A 17,485-nucleotide genomic window follows, 5' to 3' on the forward strand; every position below is an offset into this window, starting at 1 on the left:
GCGTGTCTCTTCAAACACAAGTAGAAAGGCAGCTTTCTACTCATTAAGGGAGGCTCAGAGGGACTCGGGGTTTCTCATTTCTGTTTGGCCACAACCAGATGCCCCTATTCCATGTTTCAGGGGTCCACTCCTTCACAATCAGCATTCCAGCTTTCACAAGAGAGCTTGGTACTGCTGTGGATTTACCTGACATTATAATTTTGCAGTCTACGCTATTAAATTTGTGTTTGATTTATAGCAATGTAAGCCCTGTGACAATTGGACATAAGGGTTACTTCTAGGGCTGCAGTAGAAGTTCTCTGGGTTCTCTGATTATGACTTGAGCTGAGAGTTTAAAGACCTGAGCTTCCCATTTTCTTTCTGTAAATTCTCCAAGGTATTCATGGGAATCCACCCCATATCACAACCTGGATAGTAATTATTCCTGCCCTAATGGTCTAGTGAAGTAGCCATAACCGTCCCAGTCATCTGTGGGGGATAATCTGACTCATCAGGATGCCACTGAGAGCCACCAATTTCTACCTTACTCTGTCTGTCCCACTGGTGAAGGAGCTCAGCACTGCATTTGAACCCAAGGCATGATCAAACCATTTCTCCATTCCCATTTTTTAAAAAAAGATTTTTTTATTTATTTGAGAGAGAGAGAGAGAGAGCAGGGGGAGGGACAGAGGGAGAGTGTGAGAGAGAATCGCAAGCAGACTCTCCACTGAGCATGGAGCCAATGTGGGGCTCGATCCCACAACCCCGAGGATCAGACCTGAGCCAAAATCAGGAATTGAATGCCCAACCAACTGAGCCACCAAGGCGCCCCCCAATCCCATTTTTGAGGGTCAGTCTCCTGAGATTACTCTTGGCATGAATTTTTCTATCAGTTAAGACCTGGAGATAGAAACCACACAGTGGAATATAATAGAATTGTTAATTAGGTATGAAGTTGTTAACTAGGTAACTAAAAGGTAAAAATGCTATCCTGTGGTATCAAGTAGGTATCAGATGCGGGAAGAATCTGCCATGGTGTCTAGGGCTGAGAGAACAGAGGGAAGTGATTGGAGTCATTAAGATGTAATAATTTAGAGTTTGGGTTGGTCGGCCAACTGGTGCTGATGTTCCTGAGCTCTGGAGAAAGACTGTACGCTTGAGGAAAGGGCTGTAAGTCCCTTCTTCCTCCCTCAACTGTACTGGCTTCCTGTTCACAGAATGTAGCCTGCTGCCAGCTGGCAGAGTTCCAATGTGGTCTGCAGAGCTTGGCTCCAGCATGACAAAGCAGAGAAGGCTAGATTCGGAGCGAAGGGTCAGTAACGTAGTAAGTAGGACATTTACCCTTCCATGCTGGCTGTAGCCCAATGGAACCTTCTGAGGGTTTCATGGTACTAGAAGAACCCAAGAGTTTTCCAGAATAGTTTTGTTTCTTTGGTTTCATAGAGCAGGTCGTGATCTTCCCCTTCTCATGCAGGGCTGAACTGGAGAGGTTTCAGCCTGGAAGTAGAAACCCATACCAGCCAGCCTCCCTCTGTCCCTTATCCATATTCTCCACAAAGTTCCTAAGGAGGAGAAAAAGCCAGCCAGGGCTTTCCTCGCAGGCTGGCCCTTTTTTACTTTGCCTGCTCATCCTTAATCATAGTGTCCTAAAATAGCTCTCATTTTAATTGGATGTCATTTTTCAATTTTGAGACCACATCTTTGTCAAGGGCCTGAAGGAGGGAATATATAGAGTGCATTAGTGAAGTAAGTGAATTAAACTGGAAAATATTGCCATCGAAGAGGCTTATAAAGGAATAACTGAGCTAAGAAAGGTCAGTGCAGTCCAGCAAAAACAATTTCAACCTTTAAAATGCTGGAGGATATCTTTGGTAAAAAAAAAAAAAAATGAAGTATGGATTAATACACGAGGATGAAGTAGCAGGACAAGGGGTTGTTTGATAGAAATAGGTAAATTAGGTCTGTGTTCATGAAGGGAAAATGTAATTTGATCACATGTGGGTTTACAGAACAATAATGGTTCTTTCGGAGTGTTTCAGTAAGACCATTACGTATGCCTTGTGGTCCGTATTCTTTCATATTGGCTCTTTTACGAATCTCGGTTTTTCTGTCAAGTTTTTATTATCATGAATGGATTCTTCTTTTATACTCTGTCCCATTTTTTATTTTCCCTGTCTTCCACCTCCTTCTCCTCTTCCCTTTTAGTCCAGATCTGATTCTTGTTTCTACAGGAAACAAGTAGTGTTTCTACAGGATTCTCACTAATTCTTATGTTTTTGCCTGTATTAAATTATTCTCCAAGAGAGACAACGGTTTTTGTGGAGAAACCTCTGGGAGTGCACTCAGCTCTTGACTTTGCTGAAGGCTGTATACAAATCATTCAAAAGTTATAACCTCTGGGCCTCAGTTTTCTCTTCCATAAGGTGAAAAAAGTAGACTGTGTTATTCCTAATACTGCTTTAATTTTTAGCATGGTGTAACTCTGGAACTTTGAAGGTGTTTCTCAGGATTGGGGGCTACTGGTCTAACAAATACTGCTCACTTGGAGGAAAAAAGGATTTTTCACTTAGGTAAACCCCATAGAGAAAATGACCATTGTTTAAATAAAAAGCCTCTTCCAAAATGAAGACTTTTTTGGCTGTCAATGTCTAATGATCCTCAGTTCTGAGATGACAGTGGACCTTTTATCCAGGGCAGAAATTTGAAATAGGTATGGTACACAACTACCATATGTGATCTGTTAACTTTTAAAGTGAAAAGAAACAGAATGAACAATCTAAATCGCCAATTATTACAGGTTTACTAACTGTGGAATGGATCTTGGAAATTAAAAGTCCCTCACAAAAGGAGAGGGAGTTACAGATGAAGGTTTTTTTGCGGGGGCGGGGGGTGGCTAAAGTATAAGACATATCTCTACATTGGTTTAGGGCTGAAGTTTGAGACAGAAATTTGAGACAAAAGGCCTGGAAGTACTGTTGAGTGGAGCAGTTAGGCTGCAGCATCTGTCATTCTGTTGATCTCTTGGATTGATTCTGTTCATCTGGTGGGCCAGACCAGTGTCTCCTGACTACCTCACCTCTGTCAGTGCATGATCTGGAGGGTATTCCTCTATAGTAGAGACCCTTTTTTCAGTGAGGCTCGCTCACCTGCTAGGACCCAAGCTCCTCTTCAATGAGAGCAGCAGTAATATACTTAGTGTTATTTTCGCAAGAGAAATTGATGTGTCTGATAAATTTCAAGTGATTCACCCATCCATCCACCCACCCATCCAATGGATAGTCACCGGACATCTACCGTAGACCAGGCACTGAGACAAGTACTGGGGAGTCAGTCCTAAACAAGCCAGACACAGCTCTGGTCTCATGCTTACAGTCTCTCCCATTGTAAATTTCTGATCCTCACTTGTTTTTCTTTTCCCCTCCCTCTTCTTCTCAAGCCTCCAGAAGATTCAAGCGTATTTTTGTCATAATCGAAAGTTTTTTTTTTTTTTGACAGGTTACAAATTATGTAGTACAAATCTTAGAGAAAAAATTCACAGGGTTTTGTCGGCTGTGATGCACTTTAAATGCTTTTGTAACCCCCCCATTGGGATTTTTAGATTCTTTTTTTTTTTTTTTTTTTAAAGATTTTATTTTATTTATTTGAGAGAAGAGACAGTGAGAGAGAGAATGAGCGAGGAGAAGGTCAGAGAGCGAAACAGACTCCCCATGGAGCTGGGAGCCTGATGTGGGACTCGATCCCGGGACTCCAGGATCACGCCCTGAGCCAGAGGCAGTCGTTTAACCAACTGCGCCACCCAGGCGTCCCTGGATTTTTAGATTCTTTTGAGCAAAGCTTTTGCCTGTTGGAGTAGATGGGCTTTCCTGGCCTTTTGTGTATGCTGCAGTGTGTGGCTTCTCCTTTATCCCCTCATCCTCAATGCACTTGTTTTCTTGGTGAAATTCTCTTGTCTTTAAATTTTTTTTCTGTCATATTATGTAAGATGGAGACCTGGAATGATGGGAGAATCTACTTCATGTTACTTCATAACTCAGGAAAAGGCAAGAGATGAAACTACTTTTATTAATAATGCTAATAATTATTAAAGCAATATTTTATTATTAAACACCAGGCAGTGTGTCTAGAATTTCTAGTGAGGTATGTATTTGTTTCCCCAGAACAATACCTTCTTTATTGAGCTCTGATAAAGTAATCTGCAAATTGCAAGGGCTCCAATGTACTGTTGAGTCATTGTTCCTTTAACCTGTTTTTCCTTCTTGATTAATACATTACAAATCACTCTGGATCAACCTTAAATTCTTTCAAGGATTTAAGGCTATTTTTATAATTTAAGACATCTATAGCTTCTTTTCAAGTTCAGTATTTGGCAGTGTTCTGGTAGAAGCCTCCCAGAAATGTATGCATGTTGTCATTTCAAAGTGGCCTCTTTCAGGGCCTAACTGCTGTGGAAATTTAGCTTATCATGAATCATTCATTATTATTATTTTTTATTTATCTTAGAGAGAGTGCATGTGCGTGTAAGTGGGGGGAGGGGCAGAGGAAGAGAATCTCAAGCAGACTCCACCCCCTTGCTGGGCATGGCACCTGACTGGGGTCTCACTCCCACAACCCCAAGGTCATGACCTGAGCTGAAACCTAGAGTCAGAGCCTCAACCAACTGAGCCACCGAGGCACCCCTGATTGCTAATCCTTTGCTAGTCTAAAACAAAATCTATATGATAAATCTCAAGGATGCCAGGTGGCAATACGTGAATTTTAAACATACTATGTTTATGCTATGCTTTAAAAAATAACACAGAATTCAGAATCTATTCTGTGCAGAGGAAAATCTCTGTTTCAAAAATAAGTCTTTTCATGATTAGCTATAGTGATTGAGTTTTACAGTATCACAGAAGCCCTTTGCAATACTTGTTCTCTTTAGTGGGGCTTCAGTCATGAATCACGTGTTGAGGTGTGGCCCTGTCTAGAAGTCCTAAGACTATACCTTTCCTCGAAAGGGCCTCCTATGCCTGTAATTGAGGTAACTACACAATGCGGTCAGGGTGTCCCCTTTCGAAATTCCCATTCCACAGTAGTGCATCTGGATTCTCTTTTTCTGACTTCTACAACTTCTGGTAGATGAGCATGATTCTGAAACTGGGCTTCCACTCTTCACCCAATCAGGCAAACTTAGGATTCAAAAAACTGTGTGTGTGTGTATTCTGGTAATTTTCTTTTCTTTTTTAAGGTTTATGTAATTATTTGAGAGAGAGAGAGAGAGAGCACACAGTGGGGAGCGGCAGAGGGAAAGGGACAGGGAGAGAGAGAATCCCAAGCAGACTCCCTACTGAGCACAGACCCTGACACACATGGGGCTCAGTCCCAGGACCACGAGATCACAACAAAAGCCAAAACCAAAAGGTAGATTGCCCAACCAACTGAGCCACTCAGGTGCCTCTGTTCTGGCAATTTCCACACAACAACAAGATGACTTTCTATGTCATTGTATTTATTCATTATCAATATTTTGCTAATCTTGTTTCATCTATTAAACCATTGTTGTCTTAGAGTATTTAAACCAAATCACAGACATCATGTTTTTTACCCATAAATGCTTAAGTGTATTTCCTGGATTTTCAATGTTAACGTTACAAGTTTGAGATAAGAAAATGTTAAGTTTGTTTTTGTTGTATGTTGCAAATTAGCATTGTTCCATTCTAGTTAGCTCTGTTCCATGATGATATGTTTAGTTTTCCTTTTGTCTCTCCTTAACTGCCCCCAAGACTGACCTGTTATTGACATGACCAACAGTTACATACTGGTCCCTTTGTAAACACAGCCTGGCAGCTGCACAATTTATGGGTATTTGTAAGTGATTTAGAAACTTTGCTCTCACTGACTATTTCTCTTTCTTGGTAATCAGATCATTAGCGTCACATTCTTTAGGCGTGAATCATCACTTTCCCATTACAAGCTCTACGAGTTTATGCAGGAACAGAGTGGGTATATTGTGTATAGGTTAGTAAAAGGAATAAAGATCATTTGAGTAGACTGAGGCAAACATGATTTAGTTTTATCAGAGGAAGAATTATTCTGTTTCACAATGTAGTCCCATGTGTTGTTTGTGCTTTGAAACTAGGATAAGTTGGCTAGCTCTGAAAACATAAATACAAGAATGAGGTCATTTGTGATAGTTTCTGCTTTGCCTCTATTCTCTGTAAAACGCTGGCTCTGATTCAGTGACTGATAACCTTTTCAGCGGAACTCCCACCTCCGTATACAGCCATTGCCAGCCCTGATGCCAGTGGTATTCCAGTAATAAACTGCCGCGTGTGCCAATCTCTCATCAACTTAGATGGCAAGCTTCACCAGCATGTGGTTAAGTGCACGGTTTGCAATGAAGCTACGGTAAGTGAGGATTTCCATTAATAAAGCATAAATTATTATCTGACGTTTTGTCTCTTAAGGAAGTACTCCAGTAATGTTACTTAAAGGTAGATGTGGCCTGCATATAGACATGGCCATATTTTCTCATCCTTTCTTTCTTCTCTCTAGTTCTCTTTTACCATCAATCATGTCTCTGGGTGTTTAAAGCTAATTCCATTATGAAAATCTCATGGTGAATTTAAATATAATGCCATTTGGCTCTTTATTTTCTAACACGAGACTGATCCTAGTCAGGTACTTACAATTATCCTCAGTGTCTATCCACATCACAACTAAATACCTTTTGATTTTCACAAAACAAAGATATGCCAAATTTTACTTCAAATGTGGACTTTGTACTTAAGATGTCGAAAATTATTTAAACTTGTTTTACATCTGTAGGATGTCTGTATGGTTTTTCTGGACTTTAGATTATGCATTTATTACTGACACCTGTGCCAAAGTGTTTACAAATAGCTTGGTATTTTATGCTATTTGCTTGATAGTAATTTAGAGAAATGTTCAAAAAATTTGAAGAGCACATATTTTTTGAGCTGAACCTGGAGAAGAACAACTACATTTTAAGTAGAATATTTAGTTTCAAGTAATGAAGTGGTATTAGTTAGATTAAATATATTTCTACTTTTATGGTTAGGCTTTATTTTAAAAATTTCAATGTCTCTCAAAATCTGCAATTAAATATCAGTTGTTGGTATTTGTATATTTTTTCCTTCTTAGAAAATTCTCAAAAAAAAAAAATCAGCCAGAGTTTATTATGTCTCTAAGAAAAATGAAACATGTTTATTGGGCTTTATATCTTTTATAGAAAAGTCATAAAATAAAACCTTAGGTCGTGAAGCAATATGTTTTATTGTAAGTATGTATTTTTTATAAGGGACATCATTTGGAGATGAGCTTTACTGTGTAAATAGAGGTGATACTGGCAAAAACAGCTCTTTTCTTTTTAGGTTGAACACTCCCTAGCAAACCTGACATTAACCTCCGTAGTGTTCATTTTAGAGTTAACCACCAAATAAGAGTTGTGAGACATAGCTGACAATTTAAAACAAAACAAAACAAAAACACCCAATACCTGAAAGGTGTTTTCTCGATTTGATGCTACTGTTGATTTTTTTCTTCTGTTCCACCATCCCTACAAATTTTTTTTCTTTGATGAGTAAAAAAAAAAAAACTTGTAAAGCTTTATATTTACTCTTGGAGGTAAACAGAACAGGCTCTGGATTTAGCTAACAGCCTCAATCTGGATACTCAAAAGTGATGAGTTCATTATTCCGGAACAATAGGATGTGGGTACAAATAAACTACTTCTGGACATAAAGAAAATTGCACTGACATTTTTATATCATTATAACTCCTGTTAAGTAAGGAAGTGTAAGTATTTCTCAATATTCTAGAGAAAATGAGTAGTATCTAATGATACTGCTGTGTGGAATACTAATAAATACTAATACTAATGTGTGGAATCAGTTACATTACAGGGAAAGAGAAGAGAGGGCAAATGTGTGTGAGGAGTGTTTTAACAGATGATTTGCCAATGTTTGCAGTGTAATTGATCTTGAATTTATGAGTGAAGAGGTCTTAGGCAACTAGCAGCTTCTCTGGAGAAATTCTGGGTCGAAAAGAACAGGTAAATGCCCCAACAGAGCAACTAACTCCCTTCTGTTCACTATCTCTGTCTCCTGCTCAGTTTCACTATGGTTCATTCTCCTCATGTCACCTAAAACAGGAGATCAGTGAGTCTGTTCCCCTGATAGGAACCTGATATTTCTGAGGAGATTTTAAAAAAAAAAAAAGAAAAAGAAAAAGAAAAAGAAACATAACAAAGCAAGCAAGCAAACAAACAAACAAAAAATAAGGCTAATGAAAGTCCTTCTTATTTTAGTAGATAGAATTGGGAAAGAAATGAGAGAAGTTGGGGAAGAGAAAAGACAGAAAAATTTTAGCAAGGTTTAGAGAATACAGAATTTAAGGTTAAGGGAGAAGCAATTTTTAGAGCTAGTTAATGGAAAAGTCGAGAAGTCCTGGAGGAAGAGTGGAGCTAATTGGCTGCATGATTGATTATTATGAGTCTGAGATCTAGAGGCTGATGGACTGGGTCTTGAATCCTACCTGGCTCTGCTGCTTGGTAGTTATCTATCCTTGGGACTCTGTGGTTTCCCCTTGTAGAGTGGTGTAATAATAACATCTACCTAATAGAGTTGCATTGAGATTACAGGGGTAAAGTGTCCAGCACAGTGCCAGGGACATACAAGGTCATTTTACTAAGTAAGAACATTAGAACTTATGCATAAGGACAATGCCATTTTCACCCCCATTTCCCTGTAGGTCAGACATGACAAGGCGTGGGCAGACAATAAAGACCAGTTCTTCTAGTTCATTCACCTTATTTTATAAATGAGGGAACTGAGGTCTAGAAATAAGTTGGGACTATAATATAAAAAAGTTTGTCATTTGCCAAGTACATATTTACTTAATGGGGAAATTTGGATGTATAGGAATTAACCCAATTTCTGGTTTTCTTGATATTTTTAGATTGGATAGTAACACATTCTGGATGTTTATAAATTTTAGATATTCAGATTTTATCTGTTACATAGTTTAATAAATTGTTGATGACTTACTAATAATTTTTATATATTTCTAATAAGATTGTTTACTTAAATTTCTCATTTTTTTTGAAATGTGTTACAGATTCACAGAAAAGGTACCAAAAAATAGTACATATTATGTACAGAGAATTCCATGAACCCTGTACTCACATTCTGCAAATACGTTAATATCATGTCACATTGGCTCTCTCTCTCTAAATGAATAATCTTTTTTTAAAAAGAAACTTTTAAGACAATCACAGACATGGTGTTCTTCTACCCCTAAACATTTTAGTGTGAATTTTCCTTACAAAGAAAAAAAAAAAAGGACATCCACTTATATAATCATAGTACAATGATCAAATGCAGGAAATTAACATTAATACAATGGCTATTATCTGGTCTTTGGAACTAACTCATATTTGCTCAATGGTTCCATTAAAAACCACAAACAATATGGTCCAGGAGTGAACCCAGAATTCCATGTTGTATTTGGATATCATGTCTCTTTAATATCCCTTTGTCTGAAATGTAGTCTTTCTTTGTCTTTGATTGCCTTGACATTTTCCAAGAGTACAGGCAAGGTGGTTTATAGAATGTTTCTCCAGTTTGGGTTTGTCTGATATTCCCGGATGTTTGGATTCAAGCTATGCAGTTAGGTAGGTATGCCCAGGAGTGATGAGCTAGTCGTCTCGCTGCTTCATTGGTTATCTACTCTAACAAGCCTAAGTTCTTGTTTATTTATTTAAAGATTTTTAATTTATTTATTTGACTGAGAGAAGGAGAGAGAGAGAGAGAGAGAGAGAGAGTGCACAAGCAGGGGGAGCAGCCCAGGGAGAGGGAGATGCAGGCTCCCCGTAAGCAGGGAGCCTGATATGGGTCTCAATCTCAGGATTTGGGGATCATGACCTGAGCCAAAGGCAGATGCTTAATCGACTGAGGCACCCAGGCATCCCGCTAATTCCTCATTTAAAGGAGGGTTTTCTTTGGTATTTATTCTTCCTTTTTTTTTTTTTAAATTTTATTTATTTATTTGACAGACAGAGATCACAAGTAGGCAGAGAGGCAGGTAGAGAGAGAGGGGGAAGCAGGCTCCCTGCTGAGCAGAGAGCAGGGGCTGGATGCAGGGCTCGATCCCAGGACCCTGAGATCATGACCTGTGCTGAAGACAGAGGCTTTAACCCACTGAGCCACCCAGGTGCCCCTATTCTTGCTTTTTAAATTTACTGTAAAGTTTTAAAAAATGGTAACATTAAGAATTATTGCAAGTTGTTCCTTTTTTAAGTTAAAAGATGTAATAAGATTAATCATTTCTTACATTCTAGCAGTGAAGGAAAGTTCAAATTTGTTATATACTACTTTTTGCCCAATATTCCTAATGAGTTTGCACCTCCCAAATAGGTAGGTCAAGGAACTTCAGTGAATGTTTGCACCTGGTAGCACAGTTAGTTGACTTTGGTCTTTAAACTTTAAAGGGAAAACAATTCTTGTTGTGAACTTAATTTTTCTTCTCATATTAAAAGGGCACTGCCAACTAATTTTGAAATATGCCCTTCACAATTACATCTGTGCAGCCCCAGATTTTCATAGAGTGCTTGCCAACATTTGAGCTATTTAAAACCACTTATGATGCATTTTTCCTTAACCTGTACTTTGGTAGCACTATGGGGGGCCTAAGTTTTTAAGGAGTCATTTCCTTTTTATATACAAACAAGCTTTGGCAATCTGTCCTTCGGTTAATTTGCTGTGTTTGCATTTTCTTCCCTTATCTAGCCAATCAAAAACCCCCCAACAGGGAAGAAATATGTTAGATGCCCTTGTAATTGTCTCCTCATTTGTAAGGACACATCTCGGCGAATAGGATGTCCGAGACCTAACTGGTAAGAGATAAAGATTCATTCATTCATTCATTTGTTCATCCAACAAGTACTTATTAAAGACTCATATGTGCCAGGCTTTGTTCTAAATAGTCTTTGTCCTCAAATTAATTACAGGACTGAGATTATTATTTTTTCTTTGTTAAAAGAATGATGTGTTTAGTTTGAAATTAATGATCACAAGTATTTGTAAGATATAATATTCTTGAATGAGCAATGAAAGTTTTCTTGATGTTAAATAAGTACTTAATGCACTGTAATAGACTAGTGACTCCTTAAACTTATAAGTAACCCCTTATCCCCATTGTTATTTATACAGTGATGTTATTAAGAACGCTTGTAATAAGGGTATTTTGAGATTGCTGGTTGCAGCCTGCAGACCAGTGTTATCTGAGCAGATAGAGTAAACCCAGTCTGGAACGCAGGCAGGCAGGTGTTTAAACGGTTGCAGCAAAGGTGTTTCTATTTGCAAGCCACTTTAGATATCTGTTTTATCAGTGAAGGGAGGGGACACCTAACTGTCATGTATATACATATATATATATATATATATATATATATATGATGTGAATATATATGATGTGATTAAGATCGATTCAAATAAATATGTTTAAAAGAAAAAGAAACTTAAAAACCCCAAAAGTAACCACCTAGTTTACCTTTGATTTAATTCATCTTAACCTGGAAGTGTGTTAATCATCATTGTGTACCTCACTGTGTGCTATACTTGTGTTTGCTGAGCATAACCTATGCAAGAAATTTGGGAGCTATTGGCCATTATCAAATGCCATTATAGATGTGCCTAGATAGGAGTATATCAAAACATTCACTGTGTTTTTTCTGTGATTTCTGGCTTTTTAACCATGATATGTGTCATTTGCAACTCCATCTGATGGAATAGATAGGAAAGAAACCACCCATTTTCCTTTTTGACCATCTCTGGTTAAACAGACATCAAAGAACTCTAGCTTACCCAGAGAAATTTGGCTGTGAGCACTTTGGCACCTTCATGGTACATGCGTATTTGTTGATGTAGGATGTTTTAACTTGTGTAGTCTTCTACCAAATTCAGCTTGTCTTCCTAGATAGGGAATGATAACGATTTTCTGATTGGAACTTGTAAGAATTTGGAAATGGCAGTTAAATGGTTCCCAAGGCCATTGGTTAGAAACAACACCATAATATATGGTTTCCATCACAAATATGAAACAGCTTTCTTTTTTTGCTTTCGAAATTATTGCCACTTTCTGTGAATTTGGCTTCGAAGCCTGAAAATTTATAAAACAATTGTAATCTATTTTCAGTGCCGTACCATATATTACAGGTTTTGCACTCCATCCATTTGTGGGATAATGAAATTGTTTTCTTTCTCTCTCCACAGTAGACGCATAATTAACCTTAGCCCAGTAATGCTTATTTCTGAAGAACAGCCAGCTCAACCTGCATTGCCAGTCCAGCCAGAAGGTACAAGGGTCGTGTGTGGGCATTGTGGAAACACATTCCTGGTAGGTAACCAGACATTTGTCATAGTGGCATCAGTCTGTACATGTAGATGTGATCATATAGTTTTGACTACGGCTCAAGCTCTTCTAGTTTTGTCCAAGTCCAAATTAATCAGACGATTAAAAGAAAGCCCTTTTAAGAAAGACAGTTAATCAGAGGTTCAGCTAGGGTGTCCTACATCTTTAGTGAATTAGACAAAAGGTGCATCCTCTGATTGGTTCATTTGCAAAAAGGGGCCTCTCTGGGTAGGCTAATGGGAAACAGTGCCCTTTCTTTCTGGGCTTAACAACATGGGTGTCTTTGGTTGGTAAGTGGCTAAATCTTAGCTTTACTGTCACCTCCCCTCAGCAAAAAACAAAGTGCACAATCTCATGTAGTGGCCCTGCTTAGTGGTTTCTAGAGTTGAGAAAAATTCTTATTATAATTTACTAATTTTTCCCTGATTTTTAAAAGTGAAACTTGGAGTAAAGGGAATTAACTCTGGTGTCCATAATTAGGTAAACTACTTGGAAAAAAAGTAAGAAGGTGAAAGTGGTTTTTTATATATATATATATATATATGTGCAAAAGTTCTTGTAAAGAACAAGAGCTCTTGTGTTACTACTTTTGACTTTAAACCCTAAGTTCGGTGATTTTTTTTTTTAAGATTTTTTTTTTTTTTTTTTTTAAATTAGAGAGAGAGAGAATGAGATAGAGCATGAGCAGGGGAAGGGGCAGAGGGAGAAGCAAACCCCCTGCTGAGCAGGGAGCCTGATGCGGGACTTGATCTCAGGACTCCAGAATCATAACCTGAGCTGAAGGCAGTTGCTCAACCAACTGGGCCACCCAGGCACCCCCTAAGTTTGGTTTTTAAAAGTTAATTTCATAGTGCTTTACTCTGTCGGGAAGATTTTCTTTTGTTATTCAGCCTTCATAGGAGACAGCATATTTTCCTTAGAACCTAAGTGTTAAGGAAAACTTGCAGAGTGTGAGCAGGGGCAGGTCTGACGACACAGGGGTCTCCCATCACAAGATCTACTGCCTTGGGATGAACTAGGAGACAAGCCCATTTAAGACAGTGTAGATGATTTGCTTTTTTTCCCTTCTACTTTTTTTTTTTTTTTTAGTAGAGTAATTCATGTACATAATTCTAATGTCAAATGGGATTATAACATTGATAGGGAAAATAGCATCCCTAAATACCGTTCCTCACATACTTTGAACTCTTTCAGCAGCTCTCCTGGTATTTACCTACATGTGTTTAAATTGTTTGCTTATTCTTTTTTCCTTTTGATTAGGCAATTTTAGATATTCCCTATCACCCTGTACAATGCAGGTTGAAGACTTAGCTCCCAACACCCTTTCCCCCAGTCTTTGTCCTTCTCTTTACTCCGTGGCCTCAGTAAAATTTTAATATTTTACTTAATTAAATAATACTTAGTGTTTACCTTTTTTATGATTAGGTAAATTATGTTCACAGCTGAGCCAGGTATTATATACTATATTTCAGTACTGTATGGCTTTTCAGAATTTGTTAATTTTTTTGTTAATAATTGTCTGTCGTCCTTCTGGAGTGCTTTGCTGGTGGCCTGCCCAGTCAGTAGAGCATCTAAATCCCGATCTCCTGGTCATGAGTTTGAAACCCACATTGAAAGTAGAGATTACTTTAAAAAAAAAAGAAGAATTGTCTCTCCTCCTTTTGAATTTGTTTACTTTTCTATGTACAAATCATTATTTCTTCCCATACTCTTTTAAAGGACTGTAAAATTACTATCAATATAGTCATACACATCAGGAATCTATTATTGAGGTTTCCAGCTAACAGCTGCCATCACGGGATTTCCCTTCATCATTATCCTAGGAATTCCTTTTTCCTTTTCCTGTCTTGGATCCTGGGTCCTCCTCACAGTTCTTGGTTTATTCCTTCATTTTGGTGTAGCACATCCATTCTTAGCTTTCTGAGAAAATGCAATGCAAGGAAATAAATTTGACAACTTTTACTTCTTAAATGGTTTTTATTTTTAAAGATTTTATTTATTTACTTGAGAGAAAGAGCGAGAGAACACAAGCAGAGTGAGAGGGAGAAGCAAGCTCCCTGCCAAGCAGTGAGCCCTATGCGGGACTTGATCCCAGGACCCTGAGGACACAACCCAAGCCAAAGGCAGACACTCAACTGACTGAGCCACGCAGGCCCCCCTCTTAAATAGTTCTCTCTCTCTCTCTCTCTCTGTCTTTTTTTTTTTTTTTTTAAAGATTTTATTATTTGTCAGAAAGAGGGAGATACAGAACACAAGCAGGGGGAGCAGCAGGCAGGAGAAGCAGACTCCTGCTGAGCAGAGAGGCTGTTGTGGGACTTGATCCCAGGACCCTGGGATGGTGCCATGAGCCAAAGGCAGACACTTAACTGACTAAGCCACCCATACATCCCTCTTAAATAGTTTTTAATCTTATCTCACATTTACTTTATGGTTTGTCCAGATGTAGAATTATAGGTCGCTAATTGTTTCCTCTCAAAAATTAAAAAAAAAAAAAGATTTTTCCCCACTGTCGTCAAGAAGTTCAGCTGCAGCTCTGATTCCATGTCCTTTCTGATTTTCTTTTCTCTTTATATTCCTTTCTTCTTTCATTTTCTCCGGTGCTCTGAAATGGCATTAGAATGTGTCTTAGAATGGTTGAAGGAGATGTCATAGACACACACACATGAATATTACACGGCCGTAAAAAGGATGAGACCTTGCCATTTGTGACAACATGGATGGATCTTGATGATGTTATGCTTTGTGACATAAGTCAGACAGAGGAAGACAAACATATGATTTCACTCATAAGTGGTATCTAAGAAACAAAATAAATGAAAAAACAGACCAGACCCATAAATACAGAAAACAAACTTGTATTTTTTACCAGAGTGGGGTGTGTAGTGGGATGAGTGTTGAGGGGGAGTGGGAGACACAGGCTTGCAGTTATAGAATGAGTAAGTCATGGAATAAAAGGCTTATCATAGGGAATGGAGTCAATACTGTTAACAGCGTTGTATTAACAGATGGTAGCTACACTTTTGCTGAGTATAGCATAACTTATAGTTGAATCACTATGTTGTTCACTTGAAACTAATGTGACCTTGTATGGCACCTATTCTCAAATTTAAAAAAAAAATGTGTCTTAGGGAGGGAGAATATGTTTGAATTCATTGTCTGGGTACTCAGTGGGTCCTCTTAAAGTCCGCACTATTTTCTTTGTTCATTCTTTCTAGAATCCTTCTTTAGATCACCTGAATTATTGACTTTCTTTTCTTTTCTCTTTTTTTCCTTTTCTTCTTTCTTTCTTTCTTTCAACATTTTCTTTTTAGTTTGCCTTTTCCTTTACTTACTGGGAAACTTACCCAGCTATGTCCTCTAATCTTAATCCAAACTTTTAATTTCAGGTTATTTAACTTAATTTTTAATTTTGAAGAGTTTTCCTGTGTTCTTTGGTTGATTTTTTCCTTTTTCTAAAGAGCATTCTCTTTTCTATGGTATCTTTCTGAAACTATTAATTCCGGGTTTTTTTTCCTGAGGTATTCTTCTTCTTTATGCCTTGTCTCTGTTTTCTCCCCACTCTTTCGTTCTTTCTTTCTTCTTTTTTTTTGTAATAGAGATTTTAACTGAAGAGTTCATTTATATTTGAGGGTCAGCACTGATTGGAAGCTCTATTTACGTAGCAGGAGTGAAACTTCTTTCCTTCCTTCCTTCCTTCCCTCATCTCTCCTCCTTCTTCTTCTTCCACTCTTTTTTTCTTCTCCCTTTTCTCATTTTTGAAGAATTGTCAACTCTTGGTATCAAGAAGTCTTCTTTGAGGACAAGTTTCTCAGGGCAACAATCCCGCAGTTTCTTGCGAGTGTTATGCCTGGGAGATGGCATTTAGGAGTTAAGAAAGGTCGTGAGGAGAATGTCTTATCCACTATTCAAACCGTAGATTTTAACTTAGTTTTTTTCTTTTTAGGATGTTTTATTCTTGCCTTCTGCTATGCCTGGTGTTTCTACGTTCACAAGCTCTCTAGTCCAGTTTCTTCTCAGGATAAATCCTTCTGTTTTTGCATGTACTGGGGAGAGAGGGCTTTCTGGTTTTGTGTGTCGGGAAGAGTCTACAGCCCATACTGCTGTTTGTCTCACTACTCCCAGCCCCACCTTAGAAAACACGTAGTAGCCCCAAGAGCTGAATTGCTCTGCCTTTCTTCAGTGTGAAGCAGCTTTGCGTTGACATAGCTCTCTGCTGACAGCCCTCAACTTTCAGTATCCCTTTCGCTAAGCCAGCTGCCAAGTCTCCATTAACTTTCCAGTGTCCAAAAATTGAGGTTATTTCTCCTCTTTATCCATGTGGTCGTATACATTTTTAAATTCGTTTCCTATCATTTTGGTCAAGTTTGGGAAAGGAAATGGAAATGCATGCATCTAATTTACTACATTTAATCAGAATTGCTAGGATTTTTCCAATCTAGTAGGAGAAGATGAATCTTCCTTGCATTTATGTTTTATTGATTAAGTCAGTGACTAAGTACATAAATTAGATATAGCTGGTGGGAATAGTTAACAAACTTCTTTTTGAAAACTACTATATACTGCTTTTTTTTTTCCTATTTAGAAAAGTGTATTAAACATTACTCTTGCTTTTATTACTTTTTATTAAACATTACTCTTTTATTATACTTACTGAAAGAAAAATTTAATTGTCCCTAAAGGTACCCAGTCATTTCACATGATCTATACCTAATTTTTTTGTATTAAAAATACAAGTTAAATAGGAAATTAGTAAAATGCAGCATATGAAACGTCATGCTGAGCAAAAACACATGAAGTTACTGGAACTTAGAAGTTACATAGAGAGTTACTCTCTATCAGTAGAATAGTTTCCACGGTATTTAAGATGTTTCCTATGTACATCATATTTGAATGCAATTTTTAGAACTACAGTTAAAGATATTTTGCAGTTTGTTAACTGCGGGTATCCACATTTTCCTTTGTTTTGTTGTTGTTGTTGCCAACAGCATTATTTATAATAATCCCAAATTGAAAACAACCTGCATACCCATTCCATTTGTTCCACATTTTCTGTCTACCACATAATTGGTGCCTTTGATTAAGTTGGCAACACCTG

The 17,485-nt window shown here is 37.9% G+C and overlaps 1 protein-coding gene across 1 annotated transcript in view; it reads left to right on the top strand.

Annotated features, from left to right (window-relative positions):
* PIP4P2 (phosphatidylinositol-4,5-bisphosphate 4-phosphatase 2) overlaps nucleotides 1-17,485 on the top strand; it is a 56,827-nt gene that overhangs the window by 17,671 nt on the left and 21,671 nt on the right. Inside the window, exons 2-4 of the mRNA XM_044245338.1 lie at nucleotides 6,218-6,366; nucleotides 10,767-10,873; nucleotides 12,252-12,375. Coding sequence (XP_044101273.1) covers nucleotides 6,218-6,366; nucleotides 10,767-10,873; nucleotides 12,252-12,375 — 380 coding nt within the window. The remainder of the gene's footprint in view (nucleotides 1-6,217; nucleotides 6,367-10,766; nucleotides 10,874-12,251; nucleotides 12,376-17,485) is intronic.

This window comes from Neovison vison, chromosome 4 (genome assembly GCF_020171115.1).
Source record: "Neovison vison isolate M4711 chromosome 4, ASM_NN_V1, whole genome shotgun sequence".
In the NCBI taxonomy this organism is placed as follows: Eukaryota; Metazoa; Chordata; class Mammalia; order Carnivora; family Mustelidae; genus Neogale; species Neogale vison.